The sequence below is a fragment of the Pollicipes pollicipes genome, unplaced genomic scaffold (genome assembly GCF_011947565.3).
Source record: "Pollicipes pollicipes isolate AB1234 unplaced genomic scaffold, Ppol_2.1 Scaffold_7261;HRSCAF=8764_pilon_pilon_pilon, whole genome shotgun sequence".
In the NCBI taxonomy this organism is placed as follows: domain Eukaryota; kingdom Metazoa; phylum Arthropoda; class Thecostraca; order Pollicipedomorpha; family Pollicipedidae; genus Pollicipes; species Pollicipes pollicipes.
In genome coordinates, this window is record NW_023597054.1 from 4,669,809 (window position 1) to 4,692,349 (window position 22,541).

A 22,541-nucleotide genomic window follows, 5' to 3' on the forward strand; every position below is an offset into this window, starting at 1 on the left:
AAAGTCATGGTAAAGTTGAGTTTACTTTTGGTCCAGCCAAGAAAATTCCTTCCATCGTCTACACCTTAAATCATTTCACATCTTGAAGTGAGTTTTTAGTCGGCTGGGGTGGCCAGCCCATGACATACGATGGAAAAGGTTTTGATTAGCCAAAATTTTTTCTCGCTTTGCTATCCCTGCGAACACTGGGATGAAAAAAATGCCGGTAAAGTCATGGTAGCTTCCAGCGTCGTGACAAACATAAGATTCTCGACCATGGTTTGAGTTGTCCTCCAGCAAGGTTCGTTCACACCACACGAGACTACCTACATTAGGTTACCATTGGACGTCACATGAGGCGAAATTCTTGTGACCGGAGAAGCGGAACCATTGCATCAGATAAACAAACCTGACCTGACATGACCTTAACCTGAACTGACCTAAGCCTGAACTGACATGGTCTTGTCCTGAGCTGACATGACCTTAGCCTGAACTGACATGGCCTAAGCCTGAACTGGCATGACCTTAGTCTGAACTGACATGACCTTAGCCTGGACTGACATGATGTTAGCGTGGACCGATATGACCTCAGCCTGGACTGACATGCCCTTCAAAATTCTAGTTGCATGGTATGATCCTAACGGACAAGGAAACGTTCTTTCGTTTCACCTAGTTACACAGCTCTGCGGCCAATATCGCTGGTACACTTGTCTGATATTGGTTTGGAAATAGTAGTTTCAGTTGCTCTGAGGGCACTGATGATTTCAATGATTTAAAGATAATCTGCACTGTCTGTAACGTCGTCAAGCATGTCACATATGTTACATTAATGCCTGGGTGAAGTTGCCTGGGATAACTACTGTTTGGATTTTTTGATTAGACGATTAGATTTTTAGATATCATGGACACAACGTACTGTTGACACCGGAACGTTAGGGGCTCCGTATTTCGGAGATGTATTTTGAACAAACCACCTTGTATGGATGCACTTTTTCCCAGCATGCGTTTCAGATCATGCGACATTTTTTTTGTCAAGGTTTCTGAGCATCAAACGAAACTTAACGAAACGTTCCTCTTACTCATCATGCTAGCAACAGCGCTGAAAAATAGACTGTAGGTAAAGGCCGCCGTGACGTACACTCCGACGTCAGAGATATAACAATGACGGGACAGGACAGACCACAGAGGACTCGGGTGGGGGGGGGGGGGGGCAGAAATCCCAGGATTGAGTACAGAGGGCAGAAAGTGGAGAACAGAGGACAAAGCGGCCAGAATGAAAAACAGAAAACAGATAGCGCAAAGCTCGCCCTGTCCTGGCCAGCGCACGCTTATATGTTCTGTTCAAGACAGGAAAGGACAAATCCGACCATGACAGGGCTCGACCTTATAGGAGTTTTTCACATTCGCCCAACGATGGGGCCTCAGAGCCTCCCGAAAGATGTTGGAAACTAGAAGTTATGGCGACGACAAACACGGCATTGTAAAGCTTTCATCACGCTGCATTGGATGAGTGTGATTGCATATGGGTGAACGTAATATTGGACAGGTCAATCAGGTCATATGAATCTAATCAGAAATCATAGCTGCCTCCTGTTATGCCAAGACCTAAGATTGCCAAGACAAGGCAGATGCTGGCGTCATATGGGTTAGGAAAGATTTGCTGGAGTAAAAATAGTGAACATCGCCAGATTTGACCCATGATGCGATTTACTTGCGTGTATGTCACTTTACAGCGCACTCAGATGCTGAGGCTATGTGGCGTCGCCTGCCTCTTATCCTGGCAGGGAGAGTCGGCACCGCGCAGAATCAAACCCCGTACCTCTGGTTTCCTAGATGCGCAGCCCTACACTTTCGGTACCCATGCGATATGTCATGCCAGATCGAGGCGGGGAAGGCTGTTGTAGCATTGACCCATCCAGCGATATTAGGGAACTTTGAGAGATTAAAGGTCATTTAACGTCACATAAGAACCTTCAAAAAGCAAATCTGTCCACAAAGATCATAGGTCGACCGAGCTTGACCTTGGATGACTTCATAGCGCTGCTTAAAAAATGATTTTGGAAAATGAATCGTCATGGTTATATGTGTGTGTGTTTATGTTTACGGGTGTGTCCATATATATATATATATATATATATATATATATATATATATATAAACCACGAGGTGTCATTGGCTTTCGGCTGTTACTCCGGCGATACGGTGGAGGAGTCCCCTGGTCGATCAAGCCTTTATTGTTATACATGTCATATCACATTGTTCCCCTTCCTAACGCCACACATTGAAATTTTGACTTCAGTGACGTTTCTCTAACGGTAAGGGAAGAAAAAGAGAGAGGCATCGGAAGTGTTACCCGTTTTATAAGGCCTTGAACGTGTGTTTGATTCACGTGTTGGGGCGGGGAAGAGAGCGAGGTTCGTGCGTGGATGTCGTACTTGGGCGAGTGCCGCATGTACACTGTTTAAGTGTGAGGAGAGTAACATACGGAGGGAACATTGGAGCACGGTTACCTGGGGAATGTTGTGAGGAATTGTCTGAAGCGTCAATAGGTAAGTTCGGATGCTAGATGTAAAAGGCATTGTCAAGCTTGCAGACTTGTCTGCAAGGTTATATACTTTTCACTGGGATGGGGTTTTTGCAGTGTTCCCGCTGTGCTAGTCACCAGCAAAATTATGCTGTGTTCGAGACATAGAACATTTTTGTATTGTCTGCAGGCACTGCTAGGAATGTTTGCTGTATAGTTAGGATTTTTTGTGGTGAATCAGCTTCAAATCTTAATTTGAGAAATGAATGTGTTAGATTTAGAAGGCTTTTTAGGTTTCTGATGAAATTGATATTTTATTAAATTTGTGAAACTTATGAAGCTCTCAAACCTGAGGAAGTTCCTTGCTGGCTATCATTTGTCCCATTGTTTGCTTTACACCTCTAGAGGACTTACAGAACAAACTGATGTTTCTTTTGGGTGCATTACACTTGAAGTAATGTAACCAGGGGGAATGTTCAACCAAGCACAATCATTGTGTAGCTAGGCAGATGGGTGGAATTGAAAAATAGTTCAAAATACATGAATTCATAGATGGTTGGTCCTGTACAAAGGAGGACCCTATCATGTGTACTCATTGACCACTGAAAGGCCTCACTTCCTCTAATGGTGTTTTTACATACTCTGCTGTGCAATTTGCAGTCTTGATCCTTGTAATCCAGTTGAGTTTTGTTTGATAAGTAGTTAATTTTTGGTGATTATTTAACAGTGTTTTGTGTGATCTAGACCCCATTGGAATGAGAAGATGGGGACCTGGTAAGAGAAGCAAGATATAAGACCTAGCTCATTATTGTATTGCAGGGTAGTAGCAAAAACAAGTCATTGACTTATATTGTAGTGAGATAATACAAATGTCAGTATAACAGTAAGCTGGAGCTTGGGGAATTATCTTTTGGTAGGAGAGTAGGGTGAGGTAATCCATCTCATGGAATATTCTTTAGCACACTTGAGGCTTCACAGTGACCCTTGTGAAGAGACTGAGTGGTGTCATTCTTTTAATTTAATGTGGTTGGATGCCATTTGCCCAGGTGACAGGTCGATTTGACCCCACTGAAACATTACAAACTAAGACCTGGAGACTCCAAATTTACAGGGTGTGTTGGCCTGTATGCAAACTTCCTTGTGCCAACTGTTGAGGCTGCCAGGTCATGACCTGTAGGCCAAATAAGGTTAGACAGGGTCAGACCTCAGGTTGGTGTCCATAATGGTTGCATCACCTTCTCATGCAACCACCATGGATTCAGAAATCATTCAGGAAAACTTTTTTTTGGGGGGGGGGGGGTGAATTGATGTCCCCACTAAGCACACTTCAGTCCTCATACAAACTTGTCTATTTGGCAAAGTGGAAAAATTAGCAATCAGGCTTATGACATGATTATTGATAGTCCTGCATGTATACTATTTTACATCAAAACATGATAGTCTTCAACATCAAGCTACACAGAGTTTCTTAGCTAGACATGAGGCATGCTTTGATGGTCAGTGACACCATTCATGTTGTGCATCCATTCAGCCATGGTGGGTCCTTAAGATTCCAGGGGCTCTCCAGAAGGTCACATCAATCTTGTGGCTCAAGTCAGAGACTGAAGCCTTCAAGTGAATTCCTTTACTGTGGCTTGCATCTTCACAGCATTCTGGATCCTGTGAATTCTAAGGATGAATTTATTATTGTTGGTACCCTGTTTTAAGGCTCTCCGGCTACCTTTGGTGCGCAGGGTCTTCTGACACCCAAAGCATTGAGCTGTCTTAAGGCCTGCTAACTATCTTTGGCACTTTCACGGCTGTGTGTAGTAAGTAACTTACTACATTTCCTCTTTCCCTCCTGGTCAGTTATCAGGCCCCCAGTTGAGGTCACAGGTTTCCCAGCCTCAGCAGGTCAGGGCCTGATCTTGTCTGAATCCCTGCCTGCCTGGGGCTAATAACCATGCTGATGTGTGGAAGGTTGCCTAAAAATCATTCGTGATGCTCAGATGTTTTAATTCAGTAATGTGACTTTTTCTCCCCTGCCCCAGTGGAAATGGACAGTCATTGCTAGGTATACTTAGGCAACCCTAGTTTTTGGTAAATGGTTCTGAGACAGAGACAGAGACTGAGATGGAGACAGCGAGAGCAAGAGAGAGCGAGAGAGAAACGGTTCATTGAGATAAGCATGGCTTCGAGCATCAACTCATATAGCAATGTGCACAACACGCATGTGAAGTAGGATACTACTTAGCTGATAATACATGTGTTTATAAGAGTGGTTATATGGGGAATACTTGATTTGCATAGTCGCATACCACAGCAAAACGTTTGGAGTGTTTTGCGCTCCTGATATTTCTGCCGGAGATCGCCACTCGCTGCCTCGGAAGCAGATCTCTATGGATGGGAGACGATTGCATTTATTTTCCTAACCTTAGGCATAGCTTTTCTCTTCTGTCAGCGAGGGTTTCCATGCCCAAGCGTTGCAAGATGTGCGCGAGGACTTTTCCGAATGACCAAAGATGATTTTCAAGGCTCTTTTCTGCACTTTCTCAAGGTGTTGCGCCTGCTTGGCAGTGAGTCCCGCATGAAAAACCGGTGCACAATATTCTAGCAATGACCGGATGAAGTAACATACACACAAACAAGCTGTTCCTGTGATGGATGGTACTTCTTCATTATGTAGAGCGCATATAGAGCTTTCGATGCTTTGGTTACAAAACCATCCACGTGTTTGCCATGACATGTCATCAGCAGCGGCATCATTAACCATAGCCAGGAAAGCAACCGTGCCAACTAAGGTGCCTTGTGGAGTGCCGCATGCTATCGTTCTCCAACGACTCATTGCTCCATCTGGCATCTTGACCCGCTGCTGTCAGTCCTGTGAGAATGAGCAAAGCCACTTTGCATACCTGGAGCAAGTCGTATTCCAAGCATGTTCTGGATAACTGTTGTGTAATCGATGATGTCAAATCCCTTCTTAAAATCGTGCATAACCATAGAAAATAATTTGTCTGTTTCGTCTAACTCCGTCAGCAAATCATGCAACAACCCAATTAAATAGTGTGACGTTGAGGCATCTTTCATATCTCCGTATTGGCACTTATCTATGCCTGGTTTTATATCCGCCAGAATTTGCGGAACAATATTTTTTCCAAAACTTTGCTTAAAGTCGGTGTGAGGCTTAGCGGTCTCAGATCTCCTGGCAACTTGGGCGATGTTTCCTTTGGCACAGGGGTGATTGTTGCTCTCTTCCACACCAATGGCACGCACCCTTCATGCAATGACCGGTTGAAAATATGAGTAAGTGGTACGGCCAGTTCCACAGAAAACTCCTTTAGTAGCCGCACTAGAAGTTGTCCAGTGGGCACGGCCATATTTTCTCTCAACTGCGATAGTTGAAAGGCAACTTGCCACGACTGTATCTCAGCAGGAATGTTATTGGCGGGCAGATAGCAGAGAAGCTCTTCTGTGCGCAGCGGTCCATACGTTGTGCATATTCGTGCTAAAAACTGATTTACTAATTTCGCTTTTGATTTGTCGGCATTGGCTCCCGCAAAATCAAGGCTCCATGGTTTTGGTTTTCCGTTGGTTAAGGTGGCCACTTGTCTGTACCAACACTCTTCGGTCAAAAGCAATTATTTGTATTCGTCTCCTGTATCATGCCGTTTTTGCAGCTGTAATTTCTAGGCATATTTTGGCTCTAAGTTTTTGTAGTCTGTACATTTGATGACGACTGTGCGCCCTATTGCGGATGTTTATCAGTTCTTTGAGGCGTTTTGTCTTCCACTGCGGCTCACTTGTCTTGCATTTGTATTCAATTTCACGGATGTGCTCCTCAAACATTTTGCGGTAGCAGTTCTAGTCCAGCATTTCCATTTCATCCATTTCAAGCGCCTGATTCACACTCTGGTGTCAAATAAGTGTGGTCCCACACCTGCACAGCCCGCGGGACGATCAAATTGCAGGTTTTCTCACAATTTCCGCACATGTTTTCGGTTATAACACTGCATTCCACCGTGAGGTTCCTTGGAAACAACGTCCCAGTGGGGTTTTATGGTAATGCAACTCAAGAGGTGATAATTTTTAAAATTAACTAAAAAAGGTAGTTTAAATCTTGAAGAAGAAAAGCGTGTCTTACTTTTCTTGTGCAAGATTTCAATGTGTTGTACAGCATGTGCTAAATATTTTGAAAAATATATACCTAAATTACTATAATATTTCCCTAATTCTATAATGCCTTGCTAACCCACAAACCCGTGCAAAGTTCTTTGCTCCGGTGCACAATGCGCCAACCGAGCTGTCTGTAAGAGATGCGCCAGTAGAAAAAAGCTGACGGGAGCAAAAAGACAGATTGGCTGCTGCGTCTTCTTTTTTATAACATTGGGGAGAGTGCCGTTTTTGTGTGCCGTACTTTTTCCAGACAGTGGCGCTCTTTTTTACAACATTTACCAATGGCCTAGAAATATGGAAAAATTATCCGTTGACAATAAGTGTCGCACAACGCGAAAGTGCTCACGCATGCCTTTGCGACACGCGTTCAGCAGCGAAATCTTACCAAAAGCCAATCACCTTCCGCGGATTGTATCATGCTTGCATCATCTTCGCTTTTGCGAATGTATCAGCGGCCATGCTGCTTTGACCATTAGCGGACAACAGCCTGCAATATAACGGGGATCGTATGACGTTTCTATTACGACATCATTACCAAGGTTACGGAAGTAATCTCCCAATAAACATTTTCCCACTTTTGCGGGCGTGTAACCCACGAACCAGAGGGTTTTGGGTCTTAAAAAGGGCACGACCATGAACTGCATCGAAAGGTCTTCAAGATGGCAACTTCAGTTCAAAATCCCATGCAAAGGTGGGGCACTCCCTTTAAGAACAAGACAATTACTTCACGCTGTTAAACCAGCTGACTGAATTTAGCAAATGGCATTTGTAGTTGTGAACATACACCATTTACAGCACCCTATTTTCCCGTTAATTTACATGGTTTGGCCAGCAATGCCCAACATACATGATAGGTCACTTTTTAGGGGATCAAATCAGGAATGTTGCCTTTAGATATCTAATCGGATGTCCTGATTTAAAGAAAGATCATCAGGTTTTGCTTCATTAAACCTCAAGGAATGCTCCAGACATACCGCCCACGGTCAAAGGGTGCTTATGTTTTCTTCAGGGCATGGGAATATCTCGATTTTGCCGACATGGGCCATGGGGGGAGGGAGGCATGGACCAGTTCCCGTTGGATCCTGCTGTGTAACTTTTGTGCATGTTGGTAGTTGAACCGAACGCTCTGTGAACTTGATTTCCGAATATATTGTCATTCATGGCCGTGGAGATATGGACTATGGATTGACGGGCGCGGGCCCGCGCGGGCGATGGTGATACGGACCGGCGGGGAATCTTGGCTGCCGCTACTTCGCGAGAATCACGGCTCATTGTCCAGTGTGACTGCTCATTACGCGTGCGTTTACTCCAGGCCCACCTCAAGCACGCCCACTGGAGAGGAAGAGCCCCTCCAGCGTCGTGAAATCCCCCTTCCCCATGGAGTGAAATCCCCCCCCCCCCCCCCGACAGTGGAACGAGTCTTCATTGAGATATCCACCTGTGTATAACATCATTTAAGGCTATTTTCTGTGGGCAAGCAATTCAGCCCAATGGATATTCCTCAATGGAGGCCTTGGTTCACTGGCTCTAATGATCGAATCATTTCGTCGATGATGTTACACGTGCTGGGATGTCGTAGATGAATATAGTGGTACTTATTTTGCTTATGAATATAGTGGTACTTATTTTTCATCAAATTAGACCTGACATTCTCCGTTCCAAATGTAGTTAGAACTAGCAAAGGCTGTGCCAGCCATGATAAATGCTGTGAACCTTTGTCAAATTTTGGCATGCATTACGATTGATGTAAAAGGTCAGCATTTACAAAAATCGTGATCGAAGCTCAAGAATATGTAGATTAAATGCATGCAATGATGTCATATGTCATGCAAGAACTATTGCGCGGACACGGCGCACTAGGATTCTGCTTTCAGAGAACAGGTTTGAGTGTTGCCCCCCCCCCCCCCCGTGCATTTATTGCGAGGTCTCCGTTACGACCCAGCGTAAATAAATGCATACATATTGCACTGATATACTATAATGATAACAACAATAACACCGGAAAATGGGTATGACTTGTTACCGGGAAGTTTAATGCCGGACCGTAACAAAGTGTTGCATGGGTTTGGGGGATCAATCATACAAAACGTCACATAATTTATTGACGGCCCGTTACCAGCATCGTGTGACATAATGACGATTCTATAATGCCGTGTATCCAGTGCGATCAGTGTCGTTGAATACCAGCACCTAATCCCGTCAAGCTTCGTGGCATGCCCTGCTGTGATGAAGCACAGCACCCGATTTTGGCGTGCTGTCGGTGGGCCGGCCCCGAAGCAGGCCAGCCCGGCGGTGGCCTCCTGCGATGCTGGTCAGCCGCGACCGGCGCGGACGCCGACACCGGGTGGCGCTCGTCTGTGGCGGCCGCGGCCGGCGCGGGCCGCCGGCCCAACCGGTGGCGCCCGCCTGACATGTGTGTTTGTGCCGGCCGGCAGTGGGCGGTCGCCGGGTGGCAGCGGCCGAGCCGCGCCTGGCCGGCCCCATCAGTCGGCGCGTGACGGCCGTGGAGTGTGTGGGCGCGAGGCGGGGCACCGGAGACGCGCCGGACCATGCGGGGCGGCCGCGCTCCAGCCGAGAGCCTGCTGCTGCTGACGCTCATCAGCGGAGGTAGGTGCTGCCGGCAGCGGGATAGTCCCGGATCGCGCTTCCTCTACACAGGACTGCCATGTGCGGCACACGCTCTCGATTGCTGTCTTTGTTACCAGGCTGGTGTCATTGCGCTCGCTGTGGTGGATGATCCGCTCCACTGATGGTGGCGTATCTACCCATGGGCCCCAGTATCGAGGTCGGAATGGGGGCTGGGGGTCACGTCCAAGATCCCGCGGTGTCACTGACGCGGCCGTATGTAAAACATGTCAAGCTTACCTGCCGCCGACGAGCGGCCGGCGGGCACCAGACCATCCCCAGCGGACGTCGGACGCCAGACCGTCCCTAGCGGACGTCGGACGCCACACCATCCCCAGCGGACGTCGGACACCAGAGCGACCCCAGCGGACGTCGGACGCCAGACCATCCCCAGCGGCCGGCGGGCGCCAGACCATCCCCAGCGGACGTCGGACGCCAGACCCTCCCCAGCGGACGTCGGACGCCACGCCATCCCCAGCGGACGTCGGACACCAGACCATCCCCAGCGGACGTCGGACGCCAGGCCATCCCCAGCGGTCGGCGGGCGCCAGACCATCCCCAGCGGTTTGCGGGCGCCAGACCATCCCCAGCGGACGTCGGACGCCACACCATCCCCAGCGGACGTCGGACGCCACACCATCCCCAGCGGACGTCGGACGCCAGACCATCCCCAGCGCACGTGGCACGCCAGAGCGTCCCCAGCGAACGTGGGACGCCACACCATCCCCAGCGGACGTCGGACGCCAGAGCGTCCCCAGCGACCGGCGGGCACCAGACCATCCCCAGCGGCCGGCGGGCGCCAGGCCGTCCTCAGCAGACGTCAGAACAGCATTGCCCGTCGCGCTGTCCCGGCTGCACGTGCGGCAGCTGCGACCGCGTGCCGGCCCGGCCGGAGAGCACATCGACCCGTCAGCGCGCCAGGTCACGCAGACTCGGTCGGAGAGCACATCGACCCGTCAGCGCGCCAAGTCACGCACACTCGGTCTTGCGCGTGGCGTAATGTCGGCTGCGCGCGGCTGAGGTTTTTTCGGAGCCCATTTCCGCCATTATCTCCTGCACCTGATCACTATCTAACGAACTTCTTCCCGCGGAGGCCGTGCGGCGGCAGGGACTGCCCGAGGCTCCCCCGATTTCGATATGATGGTGTTCAGTCCATGAAGCGAATGTCTCCAATGCCAAAAATAAGGACCTGGCGGCGGAGGGAGCGCGTCATTATACCGGAGATGGGATATAGAGCGCCACCTCCGCGTGCAGGAGGCAATTGGTCGTTTCTAGTGCGGTGCGCAGGACTGTACAGCGCAGGCCGGCATTCATTGGTCATTTCCTGGCTCATGATCGTGTCATGCTCTGTATGCAGACTGAAAACTGTGTGACCGCCTGGAACGGATGTAGAATGAAAGAGGAGGGATGGGGGATAGGGACGTGGTAGCTCGCGCCGAGAAAGGAGGAGGGGGGGGGCTGAATACCATGTATTGCGGTTGAGCTCGCTGGAACAAGGTGGGAGTACGTGCGCGTGACCAGTGTCGTGGACGCGGCACTCCTGCGCTTCTTAGACATCTCACGCACGGGCCGTGTCACTGGGGTGACCGGGCGGGGCTGCCAGGCGGGGCCTCCCCGCCCAGACTTGTGCTCTGTGGTCACCACAGCGGTGTGTCCTCCACTACGGCTGTCGGGACCAGTTCGGGGAATACGAACACCAGAGAGCATTCGATCCGTGGTGTGAAAGTGTGGAAACGTATGTCTGTTATCCCTTATTGTGTATATCTGCCTGTTGATCAACTTATCTGTCTATCCGTCTCCCATCGCCGCGCGCGCGCTTGTGGAGCTTGGCGCGGCGGAGGGCACCGACGGTCCTGACGGCAGCGTCCGCTTCATTCCAGGACTGGTCAGCTCTGCCGCAGCGGACGACGGGCCGTGCAATCTGGCGGGTGAGTGACCGGCACGGTGTGCGGTCGCGGCTGGGGTGGTCTGCTCTCACCCACGTCTTGCTGGGGTGGTCTGCTCTCACCTGTGTCTGGCAGGGGTGGTCGGGTCTCACCTACGTCTTGCTGGGGTGGTCTGCTCTCACCCACGTCTGGTGGGGGGTGTTCTGCTCTCGCCTGTGTCTGGCTGGAGTGGTCTGCTCTCACCCACGTCTGGCTGGAGTGATCCGCTCTCACCCACGTCTGGCTGGAGTGATCTGCTCTCACCCACATCTGGCTGGAGTGATCTGCTCTCACCCACATCTGGCTGGAGTGTTCTGCTCTCTGAAACATATCGCCCCAGTCAGACTCACGTCTGGCTGGGGTGATATGTTTTCACCCACGTTTGGCTGGAGTGTTCTGCTCTCTGAAACATATCACCCCAGTCAGACTCACGTCTGGCTGGGGTGATATGTTTTCACCCACATCTGGCTGGAGTGATCTGTTTGCACCCAAGTCTGGCTGGACTGCCTCACCGGCTCCCAGCCCCAGTGGTGTGGACCGCTATTTCATCGTACCATGCCAGTCGGGAGGTTTTAGTGTTGCCGCTCAGACAGCTAGTACGGAGAAAAGAATAGAAAAGAAGATTTGTCCGGATTGCGGGGCCTCATCAGTGGACAGAATGGGGATGTGGTTGAACTTGTGCAGCTAGCTCACACTTGGTCTTGATGCCCTGTTTTGATCAGCCGCGGCTTCAATGCTTTGGAAGCCTGGTTGTGGGAGGTTGGGTACGAGAAGAGCCGACCCTGTGTCCCGCCCTCCGATGATATGCAATCTTTTTCCAACAAGGTGGGCGCGAGAAGCTTCTTCATGGTATGCATTGCATATTTCTGTGACGTGGCATAAACACGTAACATGGCGTAAAAGTTTGCATTTAGTTTTTATTTATGACCCTGTTTTAGGAAGACAGGTCGGGGGCGTAATGGCCGAGTGGTGCGCCGGAATGGCACGCGGGAAGCCCGGGCTGGAATCCCGGTGGCGCCGTGGCTCCTGAGTGCCAGCATGGCCAATGCAGTCGCTGGTGCTCCATAAAAGGGAAGGGACGACGCAGGAAGACAAGTTCGCCAAGGTGTTGGTTTCGTATCCACCAGTTACCGATTGTGGTCAGGCTCACTACCGGAAATTGTCGAAAAGGAGCTTAATTTTTATCGCAAGAGCAATTTATAATGTGCTTTAACTAATCTGTGTATCATTTGTGTTTGCTTAACCGGTGTCTCATAGCAACAGCAATCGGCTTTTCCGACCAGTCTTAATCGTTTCCGGCTAAAATAAATGCATCTAAAACTGACAACAATCGAGGGCCACGTCATCATTTTGTTTCATGGTGGCTGCGTGCAAAAGTCAGCCAATCCCGTGGCCTGCTGCAAATTGCGGAGTATGTGCTGCCTTATCACGCGCCCGGGTGATCGGTTGAATACCCTTCGCTCGGGTGGGGTGGGGGTGGGTCATTTTGCCCCCGGAGGTCTCAAAAACCAAGGGAACTAGAGACGCCTAATCCACAGGGTGTCCAAAGTGCTCCCAGAACCCAGATACCTGTACTAAGCAAAAGGTCACTGGCGCTCATGTAAGTCCAGTGCCTTGTTTGACCTTTGACGAATCATGGTGATCCAAATCATGCAATCATGGTGATCCAAATCATGCAAGACTGCTGTGAGCTTTGCATTTAGATGCGCGTCGAAGGTTACGCTGGTAGCATGCTCCCAAAAGCAGCATGTTAATCTGTGTCTTTTTAGGTTAATGACCTCTTCTGACGTGTGTTAAGTCCATAGAAGAAATACAATAGGGTTCCTGTTATCAATAAATTTGAAATGAGCACCAAAAACTACCACACATAGCAAGGTCTAGGGTGATATGGCAGGTTGGTTTTGACCTTGGTCTGACATTTATACATGACCTTAGGTCAATGGGATTTGTTCATTTAATTGTTGTGTTCTCTAAGAAACTATCTCAGAGATGTATGGTTTCGCCGAACACACCGTCGTCGCATCAGATTGAACGATTCTCTACAAATTGTCTTAACTGAATCCTTGGCCTGACTGTGACCTGCCGTAGGTCAGCGACCCTACAAGGTACATCTGGAGTTGTGATACCAAACGATTTGGTACTCAATATTCCACACCTATCAACATTTGGCGTGGTTACGTCGCGCCGTTCGGAAACCATTCCGGAAAAACCTCTGGGGCGACGGGGGGGGGGGGGGGGGAATCAAATTGCCCTCCCCCACCGGAGCGTGTGCTAAGCAATCCGCTGACATGTTTGGGCAAACTGAAGTTTTGTTAGCATTCAGGGGCGGGTTTGATCCCGGAGGTGCAGCAGCCGGTCGTGCGATAGTACTGGGCGTCCATTTGTGGCAACGGGATATCTATCTTGCTTGCCTTGCTGTTTTAGCACAAATAACACATCATATGAAGTAGGTATGAAGTGTGTGTGATCAAAAATTGGTCTGCCCGGGCGTCAAATTGGCATCAGGTGGTGTGCTGTGTCTGATGCTTGGGAGAATGCATAACAAGCGATATTGGCCTCGCAAGGTGCCGTTGTCGGTGCTAGTGTGACGAATCGACATAATCTTAATATATATATATATATATATATATATATATATATATATATATATACATATATGTACATAACTAAGCTCATATTTCCTCTCAGTGGACTACGAATGTATTCAATAGTACAACGGCACAAGAACAAATTAGCCGCCCCCTCCCTCGACGGCGCTGGCACCCTTGCTATGTACATTTTAACTCTCTCCTTGATTTGCCGTTTTTTATGACACGGAACGGATCGATGGGGAGCGTTAGTCGGTACTTCATCTACCGTTTCAAGACTAAGACAGACAGAACCGCGCGGAAAAATACAACAATGGATTGGTCTCAACATCTCGCGATTTGTAAGGACTTATGTTGGAGATCAATAATTGACCCCACTAGGACAAGTCAAAGGCGTTTTTCTTGAAATGACAACTATTTCACCTTTATGCACTTTTTTGACGAAATCATGCCGCGTAGAAACATGCAGCTATAACAAACGCATTCCTTGTTTAATTGTTAGCACAGTGATATGTAGTTTGGTGTCTTCTGAGGATACATGTGTGATGTGGGGCCTGGTTAATGTAACGGTGTCGTACCGGAGGCGGCGCAGTGGCCGAGCGTTGGGCGCGTCGGACGTGCAGTGGTTGCCGGTGGAGCGATGTCAGTGGTCACGTCTCCCGCGTGAGGGGCCCGGAGTGTTGGGCGCGTCGGACGTGCAGTGGTTACCGGTGGAGCGATGGATAAGTCAGTGGTCACGTCTCCCGCGTGAGGGGCCCGGAGTGTTGGGCGCGTCGGACGTGCAGTGGTTACCGGCGGAGCGATGGATAAGTCAGTGGTCACGTCTCCCGCGTGAGGGGCCCGGGTCGACTCTCGGTTGCGCCATGGCTCAGGGGCCCTGGTTTGGCGTTACATACTGGGGCGTAACGATGTGCGTCGCATTCCCTCCCCCCCCAAAAAAAAACTGCATCTGCGGGCCGCGGGCGATCAGCGGATTTGTCGGCTCCCCCGGACGCTCGCGCCGACCATGGATCGCCGCGCAGTGGTCCTGTGTGGTCACTACTTCTCAGAAATAAGAACTGCCAGGGCTACGTTTTTGTGTGTCAAAACACGCGCAATGAATGCCCCAGAGTAAAGCAAAAGTTTAGACGTCATTACACGTTGTGCCGGAGAGATATCATCATAAAATCTTACGGGATTGAATATCCGGCCTTATCAGGGCGGGGATTGAATAACACTTGCAACATGTTATGAGCATCCTGAAATTGTAAATCTGAAAGCGATTCGGGGCTGCTGGTGGGCCAGAGACGTGCAGATACCCGACTTTCCCGTCACCGCTTCATGATATTTAGAGATCATAACGGTGACCCGATTTATCCCCCCCCCCCCCTCCCCCCACCGCCTGTGGTCTCCCGCTGCACGCGACCGAGCAATGGCTTAGGGACCTTAGAGGAGCAATGCAATGAGCAATGTCGATCGGCAGTCTTGCTATGTATTATCCCAACATAGAACGGCCATTGTCATCCTCGTGGCATGTCACGGGATATGTCGGAGTGGAAGCTGACGGCACAAAAACAGCAAGGAAACGAGGGGCACTGGACCGAATGCAAAATCCTAGCTTGAATTACAAAACTAAACTGGAGCGTAGGCACTTCGGTTATGGTTTACCTCAATAATAGGGAATCAAGAATGAGCCATGGCAAAATGCACTATCCAGCACGTAAAGTGCGACCTACCTGGGGAGAAACATTGGAGGAATGTGCGGTCTTGACTGAGGCATGAGTCAGCTAGCGACGCCCAGCATACCATTCGCCGAGATATCGGGAAAGTGCGAGACGCTCACGAACATTTGTGTCATCTACGGCGGCACGTCCGCGTGGTCCGCGTTCTACACGCTCTGGCTGACGCTGCCGTTCATCCAGTGACCGGAACGGATACAGAGAGATCCTGTTTGGTCAGCCCGTGTGCCATGCTGAATGCTCAATATTTTGGTATGAGCTCTGTAGGAAGTGAGATGGAGAGCGATGCTGTTTTGGGCATACTTGTAGTTGTCACGCCTGCGTGCTTATTCGCCGTTAAACGGCTTACCTGTCGAACGAGGTTCACGCCGTCGCGCTGGCTTTGAAAGGCCGCCACCAACAGTCTCCACGGGTTTTCCAGTTGTACGCGAATAGTGGAAAAGCCTTTCTCCATAAGCGGTGAGGCCGTATTGGGACTTGGCCTGACACGGGCAGCTGACGCAGGGTGGGGCCAGAGCTGAGCCGTCTGGCGGGACCGCGGCGGCACGGAGCCCGGCCAGCCAGCTCATTCCGCAAGCGCGCGCGCGGCTGGTGACGACTGCTTCTCTGTGACGTCATACCGGGATCCTGCACACAAGGCAGCGAAGCTCCAGGATCTAGAAGTGCTCACATACGTGTGGACCTTGCCTTTCATAGAAAGATCAAAGGGAACCTTTGTTCGCCGTGCCAAGGCACCGAGCGCACGTATGCCAGACGAGCAGCCGAACTGAGCGCAAACACGGACTCCCTGGCGATATTGACGTCCTGGCCTTCACTTCACACCGACGATCACATCACGTTTGTGGACGAGCATCCTCATCCCTTTCATCGAGGGGAGGTCGGGACATTGCAGCCAAGAACACACCTGCCCATGCGTGTGCCGGGCAACTTAAGCTGTGATGCATCAAACTTTCGCTCTTTTCATAAATGCTTAACGACACTCCGAAGGTGTCTGGTGCCCGTCTTAAAGACACTCCGGAGGTGTCTGGTGCCCGTCTTAACGACACTCCGAAGGTGTCTGGTGCCTATCTTAACGACACTCCGAAGGTGTCTGGTGCCCGTCTTAACGACGCTCCGAAGGTGTCTGGTGCCCGTCTTAACGACGCTCCGAAGGTGTCTGGTGCCCGTCTTAACGACACTCCGAAGGTGTCTGGTTCCCGTCTCTGCCCGGGAGCTGTAGAATTGTCGCAAGCTCTGCCCCGAGCGACGTGAGTTCTGGCTTAGCGACGCTGACGGGTGGAGGCGTTTTCGGGGGTGAATCGGGAGCCATGTCAAGTCTGGAGATCACAAGGCGCTGCAGCATCACCTCGGAATGGCGACAAAAACAGCAGGCGAGAAATGTATGCTGAAACGACTCCCAGATGAATCGGAGCGGTGCGGCATCCGACTGGGCCGATCTGAGGGCCGTACCCGCTGTGCGGGGGCGGATGCGTGCCGCCGCCGGCCGCCTCTTTGTCCGCCCCGACGCGGTCAGCTGGCGGCCGGCTGTTGCGCGACGCCCCAGACGGTTTTTGTGACTGTTTGCGACTGATCAGGACATCCGCGGCGCAAGCAGAGAACCACCCCGGATGCTGACGAGAGGCTGCGCCTTCGGGGGGGAGGGGGCTCAGACACTGCAGCAGGGGCGTCCAATGCAAAGAGACAGCTTAAACGCACTAATCTCGAGTATGTGCGTCCTCCCTCGGTCTCACGCGGGCTGTGAGAGGGCAATGGCATGAGAGACCCTCTGCGCTCTGTCTGCCCTCGTTCCTCTTTCCCTCTGCCACGGTGCCCTTTTGTGAAAGTGTAACTCATTGGTGATGCATGGAAGTGCCTGAGTTGAAAATTGAAATTAAGTTTGCCTTCTTCACTTTTGGTGACGGTTGTACGGCGCTGCTGCAAGTCTGCGACTGTCCGGGTACACGAGAGCGTAGAACTTCGGAGTGGTGCCTCCACCCCCTGACTGTGTTCACTTTGGGGCTGAGTCCTGCAGACACTCTGACTGTAGGTAGCAGGTCACCTGAGCCCTAGACACTGGGACTCTGGGCGGCTGGGCGAAGTGTGGGGCCCTGACCCACCCTGCGGCCGCTGGTGGCGGCGCGGCCCAGATCCCTGGTATGCGGCCCACTGGCGGCGGCGCGGCCCAGATCCCCGGTATGCGGCCCACTGGCGGCGGCGCGGCCCAGATCCCCGGTATGCGGCCCACTGGCGGCGGCGCGGCCCAGATCCCCGGTATGCGGCCCGCTGGCGGCGGCGCGGCCCAGATCCCTGGTATGCGGCCCACTGGTGGTGGCGCGGCCCAGATCCCTGGTATGCGGCCCACTGGCGGCGGCGCGGCCCAGATCCCCGGTATGCGGCCCACTGGCGGCGGCGCGGCCCAGATCCCCGGTATGCGGCCCACTGGCGGCGGCGCGGCCCAGATCCCCGGTATGCGGCCCACTGGCGGCGGCGCGGCCCAGATCCCCGGTATGCGGCCCGCTGGCGGCGGCGCGGCCCAGATCCCTGGTATGCGGCCCACTGGTGGTGGCGCGGCCCAGATCCCTGGTATGCGGCCCACTGGCGGCGGCGCGGCCCAGATCCCCGGTATGCGGCCCACTGGCGGCGGCGCGGCCCAGATCCCCGGTATGCGGCCCACTGGCGGCGGCGCGGCCCAGATCCCCGGTATGCGGCCCACTGGCGGCGGCGCGGCCCAGATCCTCAGTATGCGGCCCACTGGCGGCGGCGCGGCCCAGATCCCCGGTATGCGGCCCACTGGCGGCGGCGCGGCCCAGATCCCCGGTATGCGGCCCACTGGCGGCGGCGCGGCCCAGATCCCCGGTATGCGGCCCACTGGTAGTGGCGCGGCCCAGATCCTCAGTATGCGGCCCACTGGCGGCGGGCCGTGGCCCGTGCGCCCGCCGGTGCGTGGGTCCCCGCTCCGGCGGCTCTGTCGCTGTATGGACCTGTCAGCGGTCGACGGCAGCGCTCCTCGTCACATCAGCCGATGATGCCCGGCAGCTGCTGGCCTGCAGCAGGTCTGCCAGGCGGCCTCCGGGGGTCGGGACGGGGCAGACCCCAACGCTCCCATGCTGCATACGCCTGGTGTGGTGTGTGCTCTGTACAGCAGGGGTTTTGCGACGCCCTTTTCCCCTGATTGGTGACGTTTGGAGCGTGCTAGGGCAGTTGTGGGTTGTTTATCTCAGATTGTTTGGTCTGAAGCGCGGCCCTGGCCCGCCCCGCTTGATCGCTAGGCGGATGGCATCCCAGGAATTTTATCAGCCGCTCTGCCTTTTGCATGCTGTTTATAGCCACTGGGGAGGTGCGCATGTAATTTGCACACAACATTCGGGTTGCACGTTTGGTGGTGGTCGATGATCACAGCATGATTTGGCGTCCATTCAAATGTAGTTGGCCGACATAGGTGGTATGTGATGGCAGCGCATACCATACACATTCGTGCTGATCAGTAAGCACAAAGACCGTGGAGTTGTCCGTGATGTCTTCTGCTTCGAAAACTTACCTTATAAAACGGCCATTAAGTGGATGCCTTGCTATAAAACAAGGAAGCATTTGTCTACTAACTCGTGCCATGCATTTCCCTCGCATTACGAGCTGCATGCCAGCTTCGTTTGCCTGCATAAATTTGAGATCCCGTGCCGGAGCAGTCTCAGACCGACCCAACATTCCTAAGGATCCTGCGCGTCTGCCGTGCATCATTCGTAAAGTTAACTAGAATATCTGCCATCCGGCTCCCAGCGAATGGCCGACATTGACCGCTTGGGCCGATTCTTCCTGGCCTCGTAGAAAATGTATACTCTCGATCCTTACAGTGGTCATATCCGTGAATTTTGATCTTTTGCATGCCTTGACTGGATGCAGTTTGCTGCACCATGATGTGGGAATAAAGGGAAGCGGGACATTGACGCTCTGTCGAAAACACACGAAGACGAAAGAATAGAGGTCACGATGTTTGGATCTTTCTGTGTTTGATGACGGCTTCCCCTGCCAGGCGGCCCCTGACGGGACTGAGCTGGCCGGTATTTCGGTGCAAGAGCCTTTCGCTGGCGTGTTTTATGCTGAAATGGTGTTCGTAGGAAATTCACGAGAAATGCGCAATGTTTTTATGATGCAGCCGGTTTCGGTGCACCTTTGGGGACCGGTTGTCATAAAGCAGGTATGTTAGACACCGTGCGTATCATGCCGACGACATCTGGTCACGAAGGAGGTAAGCCCATTTCCTGGTGCAGCTTACTAGAGTTCTCCAAATTCCCGCCAGCACTGCTCCTCTCAGCGATATTATCGCTGGGTTCTCGTGCTCTGCCGCGTCCGGGCAGGTAGGCCGGTCCAGGCCGCCTGCGAGCGGCAGGGTCCAAAAAAGGCTCTGCGCACGGTGACACGCGCGGCCGGCAGCGCGCCGCTGGCAGCGCTGCCGCGCTATTGTGGCGGCGGAGCGGCGGCGTGCTCCTGACCGGCTGGCGTCCTGGCCGGAGCCGACCGCTACCGCCACTGCCGCCGCCATCGCCGGCCGACGCAACGCATGCAGCGGCCGGACGATAATGTGGTGCACCCTGGCCCGCAGACGAGTACCTGGACCCGGCCAACAACTACCAGTATGTGTACAATGGGACGGTGGAGTTGCTGCACTCGGTCGCTGGCCATACCTCGGCGGCCGGCTTCTCTTTCACGTGCGTGGTCGTCATCAACGGCGAGCAGCCCTGTTACCACTCGCTGCAGGTGAGCCGATGCCGCTGGAGGTGGCGGCGCCGCCCCGCGCGGACGGGACGTCAGAACGAGATGTGTGTGTGTGTGTGTGTGTGTGTGTGTGTGTGTGTGTGTGTGTGTGTGTGTGTGTGCGTGCGTGTGCGTGTGCGTGTGCGTGTGCGTGTGCGTGTGCGTGTGCGTGTGCGTGTGCGTGTGCGTGTGCGTGTGCGTGTGCGTGTGCGTGTGCGTGTGCGTGTGCGTGTGCGTGTGCGTGTGCGTGTGCGTGTGCGTGTGCGTGTGCGTGTGCGTGTGCGTGTGCGTGTGCGTTGCGTGTGCTGTGCGTGTGCGTGTGCGTGCGCGTGCGCGTGTACGTGTGTGTGTGTGGACGGCATGGACGGTGAAAGAGGGCGATGGTAGGGGGACAGTCCTTCCTTAGGGATACGGCTTCCGAACCCGGTGAACTTGTGTGCAAGGGCTGACCAACTGAGGCATTCCTTGCCCTTGAACCCACTGCCCGTCGTCACCTGGCATAGTTTTGCGGACATAAGTCCTCCCAATCCGTACACCGAGGGAGAAGAGCCGGCAGGCACCTTGGTCATGAGGCCGGATGAGGTGTCCGTGTGAGGCTAGTGACGGCCGTATTTTCTGCCGTTTCAGCTGTCTATGTGCAGTCTGGATGACCGGACGACACACGCCGACAAGGCGGCGCGCCAGCACAGCTTCAACCGGCTCCTGAAAAGGTGGGTGCTCTCTGCGGACGTAACGGCCGGCAGCGTCGTCTGCGGCCTTTCTGGGCGCTCTCTGCGGACGAAGCGGCCGGCAGCGTCGTCTGTGGCCTTTCTGGGCGCTCTCTGCGGGCGTGGTGGCCGGCAGCGTCGTCTGTGGCCTTTCTGGGCGCTCTCTACGGGCGTAGCGGCCGGCAGCGTCGTCTGTGGCCTTTCTGGGCGCTTTCTGGGACAGTCACATTCTCGTGTTCCTGGTCATGTGATGAACGGTTTCTGGGCGCGAAAGACGTATTTGAAAACAGCTAGTGAGACGACTTACGGTAAATGTCTTTTGGTTGTACTCAAATGCGGGCGAAAGTGAAGATGAAAGGACAGCAGTATTGCATTTCCGTCAATTTAATACTTTCAAAATGCTGGTAAGGTACGTATAGATGGACGTATGGAAGCATAGCCCGCGGAAACGAGGTGGGCAAGCGGCAGGGATCCAACGAGTACTGTACAGTATTTCCTGTCGTGAATATCCCGCCGCCATTCAAGGCCATCCAACCAAGCGGAATGTCAGTGACATACCAGGGCATGGCAGAAGTGCGTGGTGTGCCATCGAGCCTGTCAACACAATTGTCTTTCCATTAGTCACGATCTGATTATGATGATTGCCTGTGAGTTGACATCGGGGTAAGCTGAGGGTACGGGTCTGTAGCAACCTCTGTGTAGGAATTTTCGCGTTCACAAGGAGAAACAATCTGGACAAAGAACAAGGACGAAGGTTAGAGTTACAAAGAAGAAGACGGTTCGCTCCGTGCGTCGCCGTCATCATAAGTCATCAGCATCATCATCGAATTGATGATTTTCCATCAAGCTGACGACTGCGAAGCAAATTGGTACACAATCATGAGACCTTGCATAGGCAGAGCTACAGCTGATTCCACAAGTGACGTGGAGAAACTGATGTTTTTGTTTGTTTGTTTGTCGTTGTTTTTTTTTTGCTTACGCCCATTTGAGCTTTTGTACTTGATCCATTTGAGCTTTTTCACTTACGCCCGTTTGATTTTTGATACACAATTCTGATGTGCTGAATATTTTTTATTTTGATTTGATGTTGATTTTCGATTATGGACATTAAGCAGTGCATAATACGAAGAGTGGATTGGCGCAAGGCCGCGCTTGACGGAGGTGTTGAGCCCAGCCGTGCGACGTGCCGGGTTTGTGGCACGGGTCTGGGCCGACCGGCTTGATAGGCGCAGAACAATACACGCCCTGTCCGGCTGGGCGGAATCGCAGGGCAACGGCGGGAATTGTGCGCAAATTTAATATTGTATTAGTAAACTTGCAAAAATCTAGTGATTCCAGCCAGTTTCCGGTCACGCGACAAGCCAGTGGTGGTCGCACTGAAGGATCTGCTTGAATGCCGAAAACGCTTATCAGCCAGCCCGCTAATGCAGACTTATTGCAGTGAGCTAGAATCGCTTTTGAAATAGGGTGGGAGTGAAAAATTTTATCGCAAAAAGACCGTGCGGGAGTGAAAAATTCAGTTCACAAAAGCTGGAAGTTATGAGTCACCATGACATGCTCCAGAAAACAAAGGCATATATTGCGAGTTGGCATGG

The 22,541-nt window shown here is 52.4% G+C and overlaps 1 protein-coding gene across 1 annotated transcript in view; it reads left to right on the forward strand.

Annotated features, from left to right (window-relative positions):
• The first annotated feature begins 2,382 nt into the window (after window positions 1-2,382).
• The window catches only part of LOC119112676 (apolipoprotein B-100), a 47,332-nt gene continuing 27,173 nt past the window's right edge, over window positions 2,383-22,541 (forward strand). Inside the window, exons 1-5 of the mRNA XM_037236921.1 lie at window positions 2,383-2,528; window positions 9,091-9,262; window positions 11,161-11,208; window positions 20,088-20,242; window positions 20,867-20,949. Coding sequence (XP_037092816.1) covers window positions 9,205-9,262; window positions 11,161-11,208; window positions 20,088-20,242; window positions 20,867-20,949 — 344 coding nt within the window. The 5' untranslated portion in view covers window positions 2,383-2,528; window positions 9,091-9,204. The remainder of the gene's footprint in view (window positions 2,529-9,090; window positions 9,263-11,160; window positions 11,209-20,087; window positions 20,243-20,866; window positions 20,950-22,541) is intronic.